The following is a 19311-nucleotide window of genomic DNA, read 5'->3' on the forward strand; positions in this document are numbered from 1 at the left end:
TGAACCTAGCCTGCAGACTACGTTCACGTCGCCGTGAACGTAGCCACTGCGATTTTCGTTTCTTGGTAGGTACAAAAGATTGTCAGCTACCAGCCACAGAATTCTACACTTAAATGAAATGAAAATGTGCACACCATGAATCTGATCTGAATCTAAAAATTCCTCTTGTTGAATAGGGGAGGCCTGTAATAATAGAACACAAAAATTCGAGCTGCCCGTTCAGTTGGGTCAGGGTCCGATTGCTGATTAGTTTTGGGGATTGGGGGAGGGAGGGGGAGGGGCAGCAGTGACGCATTATTCGCTAGGCCTAACAATAGTAGTCCTAGGCCCGCCTTAGGCCTAATGTTGATCAATCTTTGAAGAAGGCCTGAGGCCTAGTTGCTAGCGGTGCGAGACTGTGGGCTACACACCCTCTCTGCTACACACAGTAGGCCTACACACTTTCTGTAGATCTGTAATCTGTAGTGATCTGACTCTGACCCGAGATAACTCTATGCTCTGACCTAATCACCAATCAGCTGGTGGTAGCATAGAATTCTACACTTAATCTAGATCTAGATCTAGATATCTAAGCCTCTCGTTCCACCTGCATGACCTGAAGACCATTTTAAAATATTTTAATTGGTGAGGTAGGTTCAATACCAGAGACCAGACCTAATTATTCTAGATCTAGATCTAGATCTAGATCTAGATCTAGAATCTAGATGTAGATTCACGCCTAGATTCTTCTATGTAGAAAATTTTCTGTACACACGTAAGATGCCGTTAATCTTTTAAAACTGTTTGAAAACAAACAACATTTTCTTGAACTTGCACGTTTTAGCGCACATGCCTCCTGTTCACAACTCATAGATAATGTTTTCAAAGTTGTTTACTATCGTGACACATTGTTGAATTGACTGCTCAGATACATAAGATTCTATAAAAATATAGCAGAGGTGTATCATTTCTAAAGGTATTCATCATGACCTAATTTTTTAAATAAAAATAAAAATTATTTATCTCATAACATGAATAATGAAATAAATCTAGATCTAGACTAATTATAAATAAAAGGCACTGCAAGTGGTTTATTTTCCATATAATTTTATTGCTGTGGTCAGCTGACATTGGGAAGGTAATCTTTGGTTTTTTATCGTCATGGTAATGGAGTCGAGCACAGATTTAAAAAAAAATCAGGTACAGCTCATATTATATATAATTTGCAATTCCCTGACTGATAATCTCATAAATTTTTGTATTGGATTCTAATTTACGCAAATTACGGATATGTGTTGAACACTTTTTTGTCAATCCCTGAAGTGTTTGAGTCATCTGTGTTGGACTGTTTGACTTTTTCTTCAGTCATCATGGTGAAGTCAGGCGCTTGTCAAAATAATGAAATTAGAGAAACCAACATTTTCAGCTTGATGGGGAAACTGTTATCAGTTTAAGAAAGAAAAAAGAATTGGCTCAACATCTTTTATGTTTCTATTCAATTTTAAGAACTTTGAATTTCTCTGTGAATTTTGCTGAAAAACATTGATCACAAACACAAAAAAAAGTTAATTTGCAGTTTCTTAGGACATTCTAACTTGAGTACCGGTATTCACCACTTTGGTGGCCATTTTCTAATTAATTTTATATCTGAACAAGCGAACCCCACCTCCTTCAATTGCAATACAGTCAATTTCTATTCTAGAGAGATGGATATTTTTTCATAAGAGCAAGATAAATGAGCAAGCTCTAAGATGATGCCAATAATTCTGTGTATGTATGCCAAAGAACTGAAGAGCACCTGATTCTGTGTCATGACACAAATGTTTAGTTTCAACATTACCCAGCAGGGTATGTTATATATTACTTTTAAGAAGAGAAAAGATGAAATTGAATATAATACTTTTCCTCTAGCTGGGTTGTTATTTTTTCCCCCTATTTCAGGGAATAAACATTAAACAGGCTTCTGTGATGTAACAATTACACTCACACGGCTGCATGTAAAATACTCAAATTTGATCCCACAAGTGGACTAGTCTGTTTTATCAAAAGTATGTCTTTCCAATGTCATCCCAATCTGAGTCGGCCCTGACAGATAGGACATGATCAAAGCAGCCAGCTTGAAAAATTTCTTAACTGAGTCGATGGAGACATGAAACATTATATTTACTATCAACATCAGATGAATTGGAAGTAAAAATAAAATAAATTGCTCTCAGCCTTATGATTGAATGATTGACACCTTTTCTGATTTTCCAAGTCCCTGCACTTTGATCAAACTAGTTATTCATGAATAATTCCAACTCATAATAATAATTTTGTTTTTTTTCTTCAGAGCAGACCCTTTGTTGTTGTGAGACTTGCTCTTCAAGAAAGCTGATGACTGACTGATCCACTTTGCTTCGATTGCTATCATGGCTTTTGGCTGGAAGCTGCATGTGATACTCTCGTTTTTCTTCATCCTGGCTGCTATAAACAAAGGTGTTGCTGGGTACAAGCATGTGGTGTTAATGCATGGCATTTTAGCAGGACCAGATGAGTTTGACTATTTTGCTACTCTTGTAAAGCAAGTGAGTTTATATTCTTAAAGAACGTGAAAAGTTTGATAATGCAGACACGATGGGTTTCTCCAATATCTATAACTCCTTAATTTAAAAAAAAATTGTTTTCCAGTTTTCAAGCTCATAATGTGCTCACCATCATTTTGCATGTACTGTTCTGTACATGATATGTGCTCTTCAGTGTAAAATTGCAAAAATCTAAAAGTTTTCTGTCAGAAATTTTGGTGCGTGGGTCTACTCACTCATGAGGGATCAGTGTAGGGCACCCCAGGATCAAGGGGTTAAAACATTGTTATTTAAAGCTTATTCACTGTGCAAAAATTTGAGAAAGATAAAAATATTGGAACAGTATAGCTTGGTCACTTTCGTCTAACCACGGTAAAACAAGCTAAACTCAGATCGTTCTGTTTAATCTTCTCAGATCTTTGCATGTGGGTCTAAAAGCCCATTGCATTCATAAAGGTAACTGCAAAATAAGGTTCAGACTCGTTTTCTTTGATGTTAGCCTAAAGTGGGTCAAAAGATTATAGGGGATTTACAGCATACACCCAAAACATTAAAAAGTTTATCTATTTTCCTCAACACAACTTCTACGAATGCCTGTGAAACATGGTCCAACAGGCGAGTGAGTACTTTTCAACATTCACATGGAAACATTTTGACCGTTGTGGGATGAAATCTTCAAGCTAACACTGAAATGTGGATGGTGTTGCTGTGTCAAAATGAGCAATTTGTAGTTTGTAGGCTAGGTTACCGTAAATCATTTATGGTAGTCAGCCTATCTATGCACCCTAAGAGTGGTTTTTATATGGCCCAAATAGAAAAAACTCTGTTATTAATTGGTTAATTTTTTTTTTCCAAAATTTTTGTTTGGTAGCTGTCAATGCAAAGTTTTATGGACACATGGGTATATTAATGACCTAGAATTTTTCTAAAGTGGACTGACAAAAGTGAACAAGCTATAGTAATCACTGTTTCATCACTACAGATGACAGACAATAAACTTTCTGCAGTGTTGTTCATATTATATCTTTTCATGATGCTGCATACATCTTATCTGTCCACCTCCTGAGAGAAAGTGATGGCAGCAGAGAAAATAAAGAAAGAGGAAAGGATTCATGTTCTCCTCTCAAAATACAGGAGCAGGGCATATGTTGATACAAATGGTTGGCATGTTCCTACACACATTCATTGACTGAAAAAAATATTCCCTTGAAATATGATTTTACCTTTTCCATCTATTTGAAGAACCATACCCACTCAGTGTGCTCCCTTTCTGAAAGAGAAAGTATGCTGAAAGAGCATCTTAAGCTTGAAACATAGCTTATTAAATAGTTATGAGCTTTAATGCTTTTGCCTTATGGTGATCAAACTTTTGAATTGAACTGTTTTCTTTTGTAATGAAAATGACAAACCATGCAAGTCCTGAAATGTGAGGACTGTTGTATGAGGTAGCCATGATGTTGTGTTCATTTCTTAAAATATTAAATGTTAAAATTATCTTCAACAAGGTAGGCCCATTTTGCAAATGAAAAGACAAAAAGTGAGCAGGGATTTATGATATCTATTCACACTCCTTGAAAATACATCAGTGCTTTACTCTATATTCTCAAAACATGTGCTGACATGGTCCTGTGGGATACGCTGCGTCATGGAGTCTTAATTTTCGCTTTTGTAACTCTCCATTCAGGAACCTTTATAATTGTATGGGGATTTTTCATCAAAAAAATATTTTTCCATCACGTGTCAATTGTTAGTGCTTTTGTGATGACATAATATAAGAAAGTGATGATCTGGATTTATGATGTACTAATCCTCTTCCCATTCGTTTAACTGGGGCTCTGCTGTACTGACTGTTCCTTTAGGCTTATCCTGGCACTCCTGTCACACAAATCGATGCCTTTAACCACCTGGAAAGTTTGACAACCATGTGGGATCAGGTGGACAAGATCTCAAAACTGGTCTCACCGATCTTGACCAATTCATCAAGTGGGACTGTTTTGGTCTGTTTTTCTCAAGGTAAGTGCTGCTGATTTGTCAGTAGAAATGTTTTTGGTGTATATCTACGTTTCAATCTTTTATACTTGAGTTACATTAACCTTTTATCTTTTTTTGGGGGGGTCCCTCTATTCTGGGGCCCTCTCTCGGTACAAAACCTAAAAGTGGTGTATGCATCACTAAATTGGTCATTAAATCAAAACAAATGAACCTATTTTGATACTTCTTCATCTCATTAAAGAACTCCCGGCAGAAATAATTGTTTTCAGCATTTCCGAAAACCAATATATAACGTCAAAGTCATTGTTAACGAATGTGCCTGAACCGCTGCCAACATCTCACCGGCACAGCGGTTCTGACTGCAAGCTGATGGTAGCTGCTTGCCGGAGATAAGGAGTTAAAAAAGTGCACACTTAAATCATTTAGACAATCAAGGAACTCTGTCCACTTTTAATCACAGCCACCGTCAAGGATGTGGTTTATTTCCAAAACCAGATTGAGTTGCAATGTTACAAAAGTACCATGGTAGTTACCTTTCTCTCAATGAACATAATTTTAAGTTTTGTTTCTTCCTAACCAAGTACCTTTCAAACCAACAGCTTTCTGCTGTGTAGAATTAGAATGCAACACCCCTCTTTGATTTCACTTTAGAAGTTTTGGAGAAAGGACTTTCAAGACAGTATACACTTGCAAGTTATGCATATTTTCCTTTTTATTTGTATTTTCCCTTCTTGAATATGAATATTGACTTTAGAGATTGGGAAAAGTGCTTTTTTGAATAAAAAGAACAAATTTAATTAATGGTGACCGCCTGTTTGGCAGGGTTGATTTTAGATTTATCAAACGGGGGCCTTCACATTATTAAGTGGAAGGATGATTAAGGTATTCTGTATGTCTGTTGTATGGTACTGATCTGTCAATGAATCTGTTTGTACACTAGAGCAATGTCAAGATGGAGAGAAAAGAAATTAAGCTTCAATGGATGGAAAGAAGAGAAGGAAAAAGGGAGGGCAAAGATGTGTGTTTCTCTTCCTTTTCTGTTTGATTGAATTATTTAAAAAGCATAAGACCCTTTATATAAAGAACAGATTTGTCTCTTCTTGTCTTAGAATGCCCCCCTCCCAATTCTGTAATTGAACAAGGAGCTGAAGTATGTGCTTTGAATTAATACATTTCTGTGTAGAAATAACAGCGTTGAACTCAAGTAGAGCAAAAGGTAAAACATGACATGAAAAATAATGGCACCCCTAATAACAGACCTTATTTTCTGTAACCAGTAAATTACATCTCAACCCTATGTATATTTTGTACATAGGTGGTCTCATTTGCAGAGGTCTCCTGGCTACAATACCACACAATGTGGAGACTTTCATCAGTCTCAGTTCTCCACTTGCTGGCCAGTTTGGAGGTAAGATGGTTTTTAAATAAATGGAGTAATAGATCCATTTTCACCTTTTTGTTATTAATTTTATGTCGAGGCAGTATTGACCCAATATAACAGTGAAATTGTTTTTGAAAAATTGTGCTGTGCCTTGTTTTCTTATCCAGCAGTGGCTGCCTAAGATTCAAGTGTTCTAGAGTTTAATATATATAGGGTCTGACCTTCAATTTCGTTGAATCCGAGTGTTCGATACAGCAAACATGAGGTTTTTGTGGAGAACAAGTAATGTATAGATAATCATAATGCATTTGACTTTCTCAAGAAAAAGTAGTTTGGTTTCAAATTAGAGGCATTTTCGTTTCTTTGATGCTGTACCACCATACCATAGAAATGCTGGACATTTCTTGAAAAATACACTGAACTCTGCCAAGCACACACTTAAAATGCTCGCCTATGTCATCTATCATCTATAACGTTGTATTTGCCGAACAAGTTATGTTGCTGTGTAAAGCCTACCATATGGCAATGTTTGATTCCTCAGTCCAGGGCGCAATTCATTACGTACATCTATGTCAAGATTATCTTATCATTGTAACGTTGATCAGTTGGCGGAAAAAAAAATGATGCACTTGTATCTTTACTGATGTTCCACACCTAGACCGCCTTTGCACAGACAAACTCACAGTCATGTGTGGTGGTCGTCTTTCTGACCTTGACCCTTGCTAAGACATGTGTGCGAGCTAACAACGTGTGTTTTGGTATGAAAGAAGGCTGCTGGTTGGTCACCTAAGACAAACAATATACTAAGCCAATAATGGTTCACGATGCAGTTAAAATGAATGGTTTTCAGGAATAGATATGGCTCATTATGGTAGGAAAATAAGCGAATCCACGTCAGCAGGGCTGGTTGATACTGCAAGCGATTTCGTTGAATCCAAGCATGCTCATTTATGTGTTTGTTGAATCCGATTTATTTTTATTAATTTTTATAAATAAAAAAAACGGGGAACCCAATCCATTTTGTTAAATCCGAGTTTTCTTTGAATCTGAGTCAGTTGAATCCCAGTTCCACTGTAGCACAATCCAAAGTCAAGTAAGAATAATCTTATCTCTCTGTAAACTAACTCAGAGTGAAAGAGCTGTTGATCTCACTACCAATTAGATTTGTCTTAACGTGTAGTAATTATCCAGTCTTGTGCTAGGAAACATCTGAAGTCCATTCTCTTTGCTCTCACTCCCATCCTGCTGTGACTCCTGCATCAAATTTTGACAGGTCCTTTGATAGTAGTGGTATTGCTTTTGTTTGTGATACCCAAGGCATACAATTAATTTTCTAATTTAAATATACTTCATGAGAGTGGTCTTCAACTTCTTTGACAACTTATCTCTCCTCAGACACGGATTATTTGAAGTTTTTCTTTCCTTACTACGTCAAAGAAAACATTTACAAGTAAGTCTGACATTTACTTTTGTAGGCCCTTACCCTGAGAACAATTATTATAAACTGTATCTACACATTGCCTCTTTGTTTACATGCCAGTGTTTCCTTTTCCCTCTTTTAACACAATCTTATTTTTGTTTTTGAAGTCTGATTCAATATGGGGAATTGTAATGAAGGACAATTGTGGTACAAAATAGTATTAAAAATTAGAGCAATAGAAGTAAAGCTTTTCATGTTTATATTCTAGCCAGACACTCTTTGTTCTTCCGTTAAAAAGTTTTGTGGTGTACAAAGTCTAAGTCTAGCCTAGTTTACATTCAGGTGATCTGGAGGAGAGATTACTCTGTCACATTGGCATGACCCAGGCATAGCGTCACCTGTGTTACTGGATCAATGAATACATTAAGTTCAATCCCTTTTGACTTTCACAGGTCGAACAAAACAGACCTTGTCAGAACTAAAATTTCGCTCATTCAAAACATTGAATGCAGCTTTGAACTTTTAGCTTTTTTTCTTCTATTGTTAGTTTTTTATTGAATTTTTAAAATATTTTTTTTTGGGGGGGGGGGGTATTATACAACACCCTTCATCTCTTTTGTTCTGACAAATGTGACCTGAAGGCTATCCCAGTGGCCACACTGAGGAAAAGATGCTTCTGGTCAGTGGTTGTATGCTGTACCAGTGTGCAAGTGGTTATGTATTGTTATGGGAATTTCTTGTTGCAACTTTTTAGGCTGTTCTACACTGAAGTTGGACAGGTCTTTTCTGTTGGTGGATACTGGAAGGGTGAGTGCATACCTCTGGCAAACTTAGTTCTTTTTGTTATTTGATGCTTTCATTATTTTCACATTTTTTTTACAATTCTTACTGCCCTTCATTTTTAAGGAAGGTGATAATCGCTAGCAAGTGCTTTTTAAAAAAAATTTGAGCTGATATTTTTTTTCTAAACTCGTAGTGTCTTCTGTTTACAGATCGGTGTCATCAGTGTTGAGTAAGCACTTAATGACTCACAGTATTATATCATGACTCACAGTATTATATCATGACTCTCAGTATTATATCATGATGACTTCAGTTGTTATTCTGCAATGAGAGACAATCCTACCCGCTTATAATATAAAGTCTCAAGAACATTCTATATGAAGTTTATAGAAATTGTTTTCGAGGTCTGAGGCGGCTTTGGGTATGGATAAAATACTTGATATTCCTCAGTTGCTCATTCCTTTGTCTTTAACATTAACTTTTTATGTCTATAGCTTGTTCACTTTCATCTGACCGCATTTAAAAAATTCTAGCTCATTGAGCTCATGTGCCCACGAAACTTTGCATGGCTCTTCTGCAGGCCAGCGACCAAACAAAACTATTTTTAAAAAAAATCTTCACCATGTAATAAAAAGTTTTTCTCTTTGGGCCCTATATTAAGCACCACTCTTTGGATGCATACACAGGATCACTAAATTAAATGACTTACAGTTGCCTTGCCTACAAATCACTCATTTTGAGACAGCGACACCCCCCTGCCTCCACATTTCAGTGTAAGCTTGTAGATTTCATCTCCCGGCTGTCTAGACGTCTCCATGTGCTCCACGTGAGTCTAAAAAAATACTCACCCCGTCTCTTGAATCCTGTTTCTTAGGTGAACGTTGAAGAGTGATGTTGAAGAAAATATGTCACTTTTTCAATGTTTTTGGTGCATGCTGTAAGTCCTCTATTATGTTTTTGACCCGCTTTAGGCATACATCAAAGAAAACGTGTCGGAACCTTAGTTTGCAGTGACTTTTATAAAATGGGCTTTTAGATTCTGTTGGTCGCTTGACTTTTAGACCAGCATTCAAAGACCCAGAAAGAACAGAACGCTTTGTTTTTATCCCGTTTTAACGGTGGTCAGACAAAGGTGAACGAGCTATAACATTTGGATATCTATAGTGGAAGTTTCTTTTATGTTACATATATATCACCTTGATAATGTGTTTGAGAATTTGGACACTTATTAGTTTTGTATGTATAAGTTGTATTGGGTGTATTGAGTTAAGAGAATATCTCTCTGAAAATTCTGTTAGATACGAATTTCTAAATCCCATGTCAAATAAACCAGCACATGATTTCTACTTTAACCCAATAGACTTTAAAAAAATCATTCCCCTCACAGTGTTTCATAGCCCTATAATATTGAAAATGTTTAATAGTTTTAGCTAGACCAAAATTAAAATAAAAGAACATTTATATTACTTTTTTTTTTCTTGGTCAAATTTCATTTTTGGAATGTGAGTAATATGTCATACTCACATATCTTCATGTCATATACAGCTGCCAAATCTCTTGTGCTTTCATTTTGTTCTTCTGTGCCCATTCACACATTCAGCATGTAAGAGAATGTATAATTGAACATAGAATATACACACTGTGATGGACATCTGTACTGTTGGTCCTTTATTCTGTATACAGTCGAACCTGTCCAATACTGGGAATTTGTCAAAACGGAATCTCCCCGCTGTGTGCTTGATAAATTCCTCTGTGATACACCTGTCTAGGAGTTAAACCTACTCAACACAGAAACAGAAAGAGAAACTCCTCCCTTTTTGAGGGTTATGGTCTATGTAAAATGGAAATGGGTTTGCTTGCGTAGCCTTGATTTGAAATTAAACTCCCAAGTTTGGTGCCATCGGTTTGAACCATAATGCCAGGCCGCAAGGCATGTGATTTTTGAGGGACTTAGTTGGTCAGAAAGTCCAGTACAAACATCGCAAGACAGTCACTGCAGTGGAACCCACAGGGAGCATAAGGCAAGGGTAGGCCACGGGAAACATGGAGGAGATGTGTGGAATAAAGGGACATGAGAAAGATGAAGCTCTCTTAGAATTGGAAGGAAAGCCCAAAGGAGCTTGTATGTGGCATGTACCCTGCCAGGGGGGGGAGGGGAGGCATTGATAATAGTTGGTCAGGATGGCGTGGGCATGACATTTCACCATTGCTTGTGAAAGTACTTCAGTGGCGCTCCAGCACAATACTTTCCAGGGTAACGAGATGTAAAAAATTGATTTGATCACTTCCTGCCACCTTGATTGTACAGCTAGCCCAGAAAAAAGTTCCTGGAATCTTTATTATAATTATGCATGGGAGAAGTGGCATTGTTGATTGCACTTATGACATAAATAGGTGGGGGCTAAGTGTGAAAACAAAGAAAAAGTTTGTTTATTTTTTATTGGTCAAACAGTAGTCCAATGAGATGCACGAACTGATAGCAATGGATAAATAGTACTGATACATGGCATTATCAGAGAAGTTATGACAGCACTTGTGAGGTGGGAAGTTTTCACTACTGCTTGTGGACTGGACAGGCAACCCTTGATCCCAACATTAGCTGGCTGGCTCTTTGGGACCTCCCCCCCCCTTACACACACACACCCTCCGCCCTAAATTTCCCTGTGAAAGACAAAAAATGTCTAAAACTTAATTTTATTCTGGCTCTCTTACAGTTTGGTCGTGGACAGGTTTGACTGTAGGCCTATATTATACCAGTACCAGTATTTGAATAGTAGGCCTACATTCTGTGATATATGTTCTTAGCTGTTCTTGTTTTTAGCAATTGTGCTATTTGTTGCCTGTATCTTTATGTTTTCATTATTGTAATGAATTCCCAAAAATTTCAACTTGTACTCTTTAACCTCTGCAGATCCTCATGAGCAAAAATTGTTCCAGAAATTTTCAACTTACCTGGCAACTTTGAACAACCAGTCTGACACTTTCAACCCAAAGAGTCATGGTAAGATTCTTGTGCAGTGTTGCCAAAGTCAATTTCTAAGCCTTATAAAAAAAAAAATATGTTTAAGCTTTTCTATGAATCTACCTTTTTCAGAGATTTCTAAAAGTTTAAAACCCGTTCTCAAGATGAGTGTGTTTGTCTGTTACAGAGTTCAAAGAAAACTTCCTGAGACTGAAAAACATTGTGATGGTTGGTGGACCTGATGATGGAGTCATTACACCATGGCAGTCTAGGTATGTGCCTCTAGGTGTGAGGGTCTTAACTCTCTATAACCCCGGGGGGACGATGGGAGCGTCCAGTGAAACTCGTATGGTCCCCAAGTGGACTGTCCCAGCGTCCCCTGAGATCGTAGAGTACATGAAGCATTACTGCTAATGTTATCTCTTATGAATCCTAATAGATTATTTTTTACTTGGAAGTGATAGATAAATGTATGAACTACTTCCTCTTTCACGTTGACACAGTTTTAGCTCTTTTATGAATATTTTGCATGTATACCTCATTATGTGTTTCACAAGATCTTGAAAAAATTCCATTGAAAATGTAGACAATAATTCTGGGGTTAAAAAGTTAAGCTGGGTTCTGCAGTGATATTGTGAATGAATGAGTGGTAAATTGAATGAATATTTGATAAGTGAATTCATAAGTGAGCAACTGAAGGGAAAAAGAATTTTGTCGGGAGAGTTGAACTTGCATCTAGAGGGAATAAGAAAAGTGCTTGTTACCTTTTGCTCTAGCACAGATCAGCTCAACATATCTCTTCAGTTTTATCCTTACTATTTGCATGATTAAGCTGTGGGGGATTTTAAAAGATTCTGCTTTCCTTTTTGTCACATACAGTTGCACACACACTTAGCAAAATCGGCGGGAAGCGGAAATCTTTTCTTTTTGTACGAATTTTGCTATGTACTTGTTATGAATACAATGAATATACATGGTGTGTAATGAAAAATTCCATGCAGGAAAATCTGTTTGCTGTGTGCATGTTGGCTATGTGCATGCTAGACTATATTTCATTCTTCATTTCCTTTTGTGTTTTTTGTTCTCACAGTCAGTTTGGTATGTACAATGCCTCAGAGAAAGTGCTGCCCATGGAAAAGCAAGAAGTGAGTTTTGTTACACATTCCGCAATATGTAGGTAAATCTTAGTTCCACTGTTGGTTACAAGGATCTAGTCCCAATGAAGTTTAAGTAGCTGAAAGATGTACTTTAAAATCCCCTTTAACTCTTTATCATCAGAGAGGTTTTTCCTACTATGTCGGATGCGTCTCCTCACATCACTAAATTGGTCATTGAATGAAATCAATTGAACCTATTTTGATAGTTCCTCGTCTAATAAAAGAACTCCCGGTAAGAGAAACTTATTTTCAGTTGTTACCAAATATTACTAATAAAAATAATAGATAGCATTTATACTGCGCATTTCCATTTTCTAAAAAATGCTCAGTGCGCGTTACAATCATAAAAATATCACATTTTAAAAAATGAATAGGGGGCTCTCGTGGCCTAGAGGTTAAAGTGTTGGCCTCTCATTCAAAGGTCCCGGGTTCGAATCCGGATAGTGACTGACAAATTTTCTTCTCTAAAATTTTTCCTTTCACCTCCTTTCCTGCTCTCTTGCAATGTTCTGTCGTCTGCTTTCATTTCCACTTTCTGCCCCCACCCCCTCACCTCCTTTGCCCCCTCCTCTGGGCTCCTGACTCTTTCTGCAGCCTTTCTACTGCTACTCCTTGGCTGCTCTTTACTGCTGTCTTTCTGCCACACCCCTGATCTTCTGGTTGGAAAGATCTACACCTAGCCTTCTCGGACAAGGGCGAAAAATGTCGGAGGGCCTGTGTGCAAGTTGCGCACGTTAAAGATCCCATGGTGGTCTAAAATCGATAAGAGTAGGCTTCGGCCGCCACCCGGGCAAAATTCAAAATTTCCTACCAACTGAAAATATTAGGTGTGTCCCGCGCACTTATATTACCTTATGCAGTTGCGAGCGTTGTAAAACTTTTTACAAAAACAAAAAAAGCAACCAAAAAAACAAACAATGAATGTACATGTGTGTATGTAAAACATAATATGATGAATGTATGTGTATTTGTCATGTATAAAAAATTTCTATGAGAAAATTAGTCTGGCAGTGAGCCTGGCAATGCATGCACTAAATGCACTGAAAAAAATGTAGAATGCACATGGTCACAATAAAACTCTCTCTCTCTCTCTCTCTCTCTCTCTCTCTCTCTCTCTCTCTCTCTCTCTCTCTCTCTCTCTCTCTCTCTCTCTCTCTCTCTCTCTCTCTCTCTCCCTCTCCCTCTCCCTCTCCCTCTCCCCCCCCCTCTCTCTCTCTCTCTCTCTGTAAGGCATACTCATGCATGTATCAAAATAAGTAAAAGTTCATCGTTATATCAAGTATGCTCTTGTGAATAAGTAATGCTTCAGCTGTATTTTGAAAATGTGATTATTGGGCCATGGGGACTGGGTAGAGAGAATGAACGCGGGGAACGACTGGTAGAATGGTGCAGAGAAAATAATTTTATGATATCAAACACCTGGTATGAAAATCACTCAAGAAGAAGATACACTTGGAAGGGTCCTGACTATAGAAGTAGAAATCAAATAGACTTCATACTTTTTCAGAAATGTTTTAGAAACACAATAAAATCATCTAAATCAATGCCTGGAGCAGACTGTGATAGTGATCATGTACCAGTCATGTATAAAATCCGGATACGACTAAAGAAACTCAAAAAGTCAAAGTATGAACATAAATTTGACATAGGTCTTTTAAAGACAAATCAAGAAATGAAAGAACGCTTCTCCATAGATGTAAGAAATAAATTTCAAGCTTTGGAAAACATTACTAAATCGGAAGAACTATGGAGGAAAATGAAAGACTCAATAATGGAAGCTGTGGAAGAAAATATCCCCCCGAAAGCTAAAAAAGCAAATAAAAAATGGATGACCCAGGACATATTAAACCTAATGGAAGAGAGAAGAAAGGCAAAATCAAATGTAGAAAAGTACAACATCTTAAACAGGGAAATAAAGAAAAAATGCAACGAAGCAAAAGAAACATGGATAAACGATCAGTGTCAACAAATAGAGAAGAACCAAAACAAAGACAGCAAATACATGCATTCAAAAATCAAAGAAGTAAGTGGGATAAAAGGATGCTCAAATACAGGATGCATAAGATCAAAGGGAGGGGATATTTTAATGGACAACGGGGATGTCTTAAACAGATGGTCAGAATACATAGAAGAACTTTTCAAAGATAATAGAGGAGGAAAACCCGGTAATAAAGAATGAAATAAATGGACCTCCAATACTGAAAGCAGAAGTACAAGCTGCCATTAGGAAAATGAAACAAGGAAAAGCCACAGGGCCAGATAATATTCCAGTTGAAGTGATTGTCGCGCTAGAAGAACTAGGCACTGAAATAACAACAAAGCTCCTAAATGCTTTTTATGACAGCGGTGAGATCCCAGAAGATATGATGAAGTCAGTTTTTATAGCTTTACCTAAAACACCAGGTGTCACTGAGTGTGATATGCATAGAACAATTAGCCTTATGAGTAATTTGACAAAAATATTGCTGCGAGTAATAATGGGAAGATTGAGAAGAAGTGTAAGACCAGAGGTATCTAAAACGCAATTCAGCTTTATTTCTGACAAGGGCACCAGAAATGCTATATTCACCTTACAAATGTTAATGGAAAGATGTATTGAAGCACAGAAAGATCTGTATTTATGCTTCATAGATTATTCAAAGGCGTTCGACAAAGTTAGACATGATGAGCTATTTAAAATACTGGAAAAGCTAGACATAGATGGAAAAGATCTAAGAATTATCAGAAATTTGTACTGGGACCAAAACGCTGCTGTACGAATTAATGGAGAATACAGGGAATATAAGCAGATTAGGCGAGGAGTGAGGCAAGGATGTGTTATGTCAACAGACCTCTTTAACATGTACAGTGAAACAATCCTTAGAAACATAGAAGAATGCCCAGGCCTCAAAGTTAATGGAGAAAATATTAATAACATCAGGTATGCAGATGACACGATTTTAATAGCAGGCTCCGAAAAGGACCTTCAAATGCTTCTAGATACTGTTGTAAAAGAAAGTGAACGTAAAGGATTATTGTTGAATGTAAAGAAAACAGAATACACAGTAATATCCAAAACAGCAGCAAATCCTAGTTGTAATCTCATTAGCAAAGCTGAAAAGATGCCAAATCTTCAGCAGAAATAAAAAGGAGAACTGCAATGGCTAAGGCTAGTTTCAATAAAATGAGCCCAATCCTGAAAAATAGAAACATATCAATGAACACCAAAATGAAAGTCCTGAAATGCTATGTTTGGTCAACCCTTCTATATGGCTGTGAATGCTGGACAATCACTAAAGACAGTGAAAATAAAATAGAGGCAACAGAAATGTGGTTTCTTAGGAGACTGCTAAGAGTATCGTGGAAGGAAAAGAAATCAAATGAGGTAGTGCTTGATGAAGCCCACGTGGGACGCTCAATGTTAAAAACAATCAGGAAACGACAAATGCAGTTTTTGGGACACCTGAATAGACATAAGGGTCTTGAACATCTAGCTCTCACTGGCAAAATAGAGGGCAAGCGAGGCAGGGGTAGGCCCAGAACAACATACTTAGGGAACCTAAACAAATGGGTAACAGGGAAAGATCAGGGAAACGTAGCTTTTCTGAGAGCATCTGAGCAAAGGAATGAATGGAAAATCATGATCGCCGATGTCTGTCGCAGATCTGGCACTGGATGATGATGATGATGATTATTAGGGGCACTCCTTCTTTAATATAGAGAGTTGGTTCCATACATGGGGACCAAAGAAGGAAAAGGAACACTCACTGTATTTAATATAGTGTTGTCGTCATCGTCAAGTAATGTGACCAGACTGTTGACTGTGGATTATCTGCAAAGTGGTTCTAATCACAAGCCTCTGAGAGTGGCTAGCCGCAGATTCAGAGTTGCAATATAGTTACTGACCTGATGTCATAATCTTCATAATGTAAATTTTTTAAGTGAATAGAAAAATTGTGTGTATGTACTGAATTTTTTAAAACCTTGACCCCAATAAATTCTGAGTATAGAAAACCAGTCCTGTCCTCATACTCATTCAAACAAATGTACCGTGGTTTGTTTTGGCTGAACTTACACATGCAGCATCACCAAAGCCCACAAAATTGTAGACTTGTACAGCTCAAACACCTTTGTTTCCAGTAATGAAACAGTGCTCACAACTTTCTGTTTGACCTTGTTTTTTCAATGCATAGATAATTACTTGTTTTTTTGGGTTTTTTTGTTAAAATATTTTTTCAGTGGTACCTGAACGATGCCTTTGGCCTGCAGACTTTAGCAAAGAGGGGAGGTCTTCATTTGCACACCATTCCTGGCATTCATCACGTCAGATGGCACAAGGAGTTACAAATCTTTAAATGCTGTGTTCTGCCTTGGCTTACATAGGTTGTAATTCATAGGTAAGGTATTGTAATAAGACATTCCTTTTGTTTGGTTTAGAACCACCTCGGTTTACCGAATGATAAAGATTCCATTCCTTTTGCCACTGCAGATTTATACCAAGAATCCTTCTCATTCAGAAAAGAGAATATAATATCAACTTTACTTTCAAAACTTTCCGAGTTTCTGAAGAAGAATACCACCTGCTATAATTTTACCTGCCTTTGTATTTAGAATTTATCTTTACACATGTCTATATTTTTGTGAATTTGGTATCCCATGTTTTGGAAAAACATTAGGCTGCAAATTATGGACTTGTGTTCTTTATCTGTTTTTAAAAAAAATCTCTCTAATGTCGATGGGGGTGGTTAACTCAAAGTGCAAGATGTGCACCTCATTTCTTCTCTCCTGTTCGAATCTTTTTATGATAAAAACAAAAGTTTCCCTGTTTTTCATATAGATGTGCACTTAATTTTTTACCCCTCTAGAAGTGATTTATTTTCGTGCTCAAACAAGAAGAAAGTTGCCCAGAATTATATTCTACATTTAGCAGCATGAGTTTTTATTATTCAACTTACAGATAGAAATGTTTGCGTTGTTTTTTCCCAAAGTTTTCCTATACGAGAATCATACGCCTTGTCTCAATGTGCAGACCACAATACCTTTACATTTTATTTTTCTCTTTATGTGGGTTTTTTTCTGGTAAGCTTTAAAATGTTAAAGCCCATGCATTTATGTCAATTTAGATGTTACCTGTTGAAAAATTTCATGAGAGATCTATGATGGTAGACAAGTTGAGATCCATGACAACGTACAATTAGAAATCTTATTGTAGATACACCATGAGTTCTGAAATAATTCTGTTTTGTGTCTTACATACTTTGATAATATTTTTGATCTAGTAATATTATATGCAATTTTGATTTGCTTCAAGCAGAATTTCAGGGTCTGTATGTGTAGAATTTGATAGACTTTAACATTTTTTAGCAACATTGTGAAAAAAAATGTTTTAGGATGCAATGTGGGTCTTTACGAAATTGAAGGGACATGAAGTCTTTTAGAATTTTGTTTCCCCTTTATATGTAAGGTTCACATCCTTTGTGTTTCCTTTAGTTCTGAAAATCTTTTTACGTCTAACACCCCCCCCCCCCCACACACACACACACAGTCCATAATGGTGAAGCAGTGTTTACTTGTCCAGGCTCAAGCCTCCTCCATGATAAAATTTTGAAGACCTACTTGTTAACCCCTTGGCTGCTAACTGTATAGATGCACCCCACATGCTAAGGAAAATTCTACAGTGCACAAGACTTCACAGGTCACAATCTTTAACTGACAGTTGTTCACTTATTATAAGAGACAGGTTGGCAAAACGTTTACCTTTATAAAAAGATAAATGATAAGATAATTTCATCCATTGACAAAACCTGTATAGAACAAGCAGTAATGATGAAAAGAACTTGAAAGCACTAAGACTGAACCAGCTCTCCAATTCTATGCGATGACTCAGTCTCGCATGATGTGTATGAGAAAGACAACTCGCCTTAGCTCAGGCTACACGTCAAACTATATATAATCAATAGAGAGAGAAATGAAGAGATGGTTTTATTCACAGACAAAACTCGAATAGAACAGGCCGTAATGATGTAAACAGGTATAAAACGCCTAGACTGAACAAGTATTACAAGTCTACGTGTCAGCTCTCTCTCTGACATGATATATGGAAGACAAATGACACACCTCGCTTTGTTTTTGGTTTTGAACCCGCATCCGCCATCCAATAGTCTATATATGTTGTTGTTTTCAAATCCCTTTAGCTGTGAGCATTTCACTCTTGGCAGCGCAATGCCTCCCTCAAGTAACCACATGTCCTTGTCATCTGGTCAATGCCAGAGTAAAGCAGGCTTTGTGAGTCTGTAGGTGTGTGTGTAGGAGCCTGCGTCGAAGAACTGCCAAGTTTGGGCTGTGAAAGAAAAGATGTTCAACGGTCTCCTCGTTGTAGTCACAGTATCTGCAATGGGGTTCCCACAAGGGGTTAATTCTGTTTATGTGCTTGTTGGTGTGTAAGTGTCCTGTGCGGGCTCTGAAGATCAATGTCTGATCGGCTCTACATAAAAGATTCTAAGGGTCTTTGGGGTTGGGTTTGTCCATGCGTTGGCCCATCTGTTTAGCCACTCGTCTCTGCTTTTAGCTTGGATGATCCCTCTGTAAAAAGGCGGCTGTGTCTGTCTGGGGCAGGCTTGCTCCAGTCTTTGATAGCTGGTCTGCAGTCTTATTCCTTGGTACTTCAGAATGACCAGGCACCCACATAGTCTATATACAGTGAAACTTGGATTCAACGAGCTGGAATTCAACGAGAACTTGGATTCAACAAGAGGAGATGGATTTCCCTTGGGTTTTTTTCTTCTTTAAAATCAATAAAAGTAACCCGGATTCAACAAGCACTTCAGTCAGCAAGCTCGGATTCAACGAGGTCACTTACATGATGAACAGCCCCCGGCAGACGTGGCTTCACTCATTTTTCTCCCACAATGAAACTGATCTATTCCTGGAAACCATCAATTGCACCTGCATCGTGAACCATTATTCGCTTAGCAGATTGCATGCGACCAATCAGCGGCCTTCTTTAGCACATGTGTTGTTGGCAAGCGTGTGTCGGGGTTGGATGGGTGTTCTGCACATGTATGACTGTGTGTGCGTTTCGGGGGGCAGCATCA

The 19311-nt window shown here is 37.6% G+C and overlaps 1 protein-coding gene across 2 annotated transcripts; it reads left to right on the plus strand.

The window, feature by feature from the left end:
• The first annotated feature begins 327 nt into the window (after positions 1 to 327).
• LOC101856749 (lysosomal thioesterase PPT2-A) lies at positions 328 to 17599 on the plus strand. 2 transcript variants are annotated; one of them, XM_005103802.3, is made up of 10 exons: positions 328 to 629; positions 2312 to 2546; positions 4403 to 4556; positions 5851 to 5943; positions 7312 to 7366; positions 8091 to 8143; positions 11031 to 11120; positions 11269 to 11353; positions 12172 to 12226; positions 16457 to 17599. In XM_005103802.3, the coding sequence occupies exons 2-10, from the start codon at positions 2391 to 2393 to the stop codon at positions 16598 to 16600; spliced, it is 885 nt and encodes a 294-aa protein (XP_005103859.1). In that variant the 5' UTR covers positions 328 to 629; positions 2312 to 2390; the 3' UTR covers positions 16601 to 17599. The 2 variants fall into 2 exon arrangements, with proteins under 2 accessions (XP_005103859.1, XP_005103861.1); XM_005103804.3 differs by having other exon boundaries at positions 2312 to 2457.
• Positions 17600 to 19311: the final 1712 nt, after the last annotated feature.

Source organism: Aplysia californica, unplaced genomic scaffold (genome assembly GCF_000002075.1).
Source record: "Aplysia californica isolate F4 #8 unplaced genomic scaffold, AplCal3.0 scaffold00390, whole genome shotgun sequence".
NCBI classification, from domain to species: Eukaryota; Metazoa; Mollusca; class Gastropoda; order Aplysiida; family Aplysiidae; genus Aplysia; species Aplysia californica.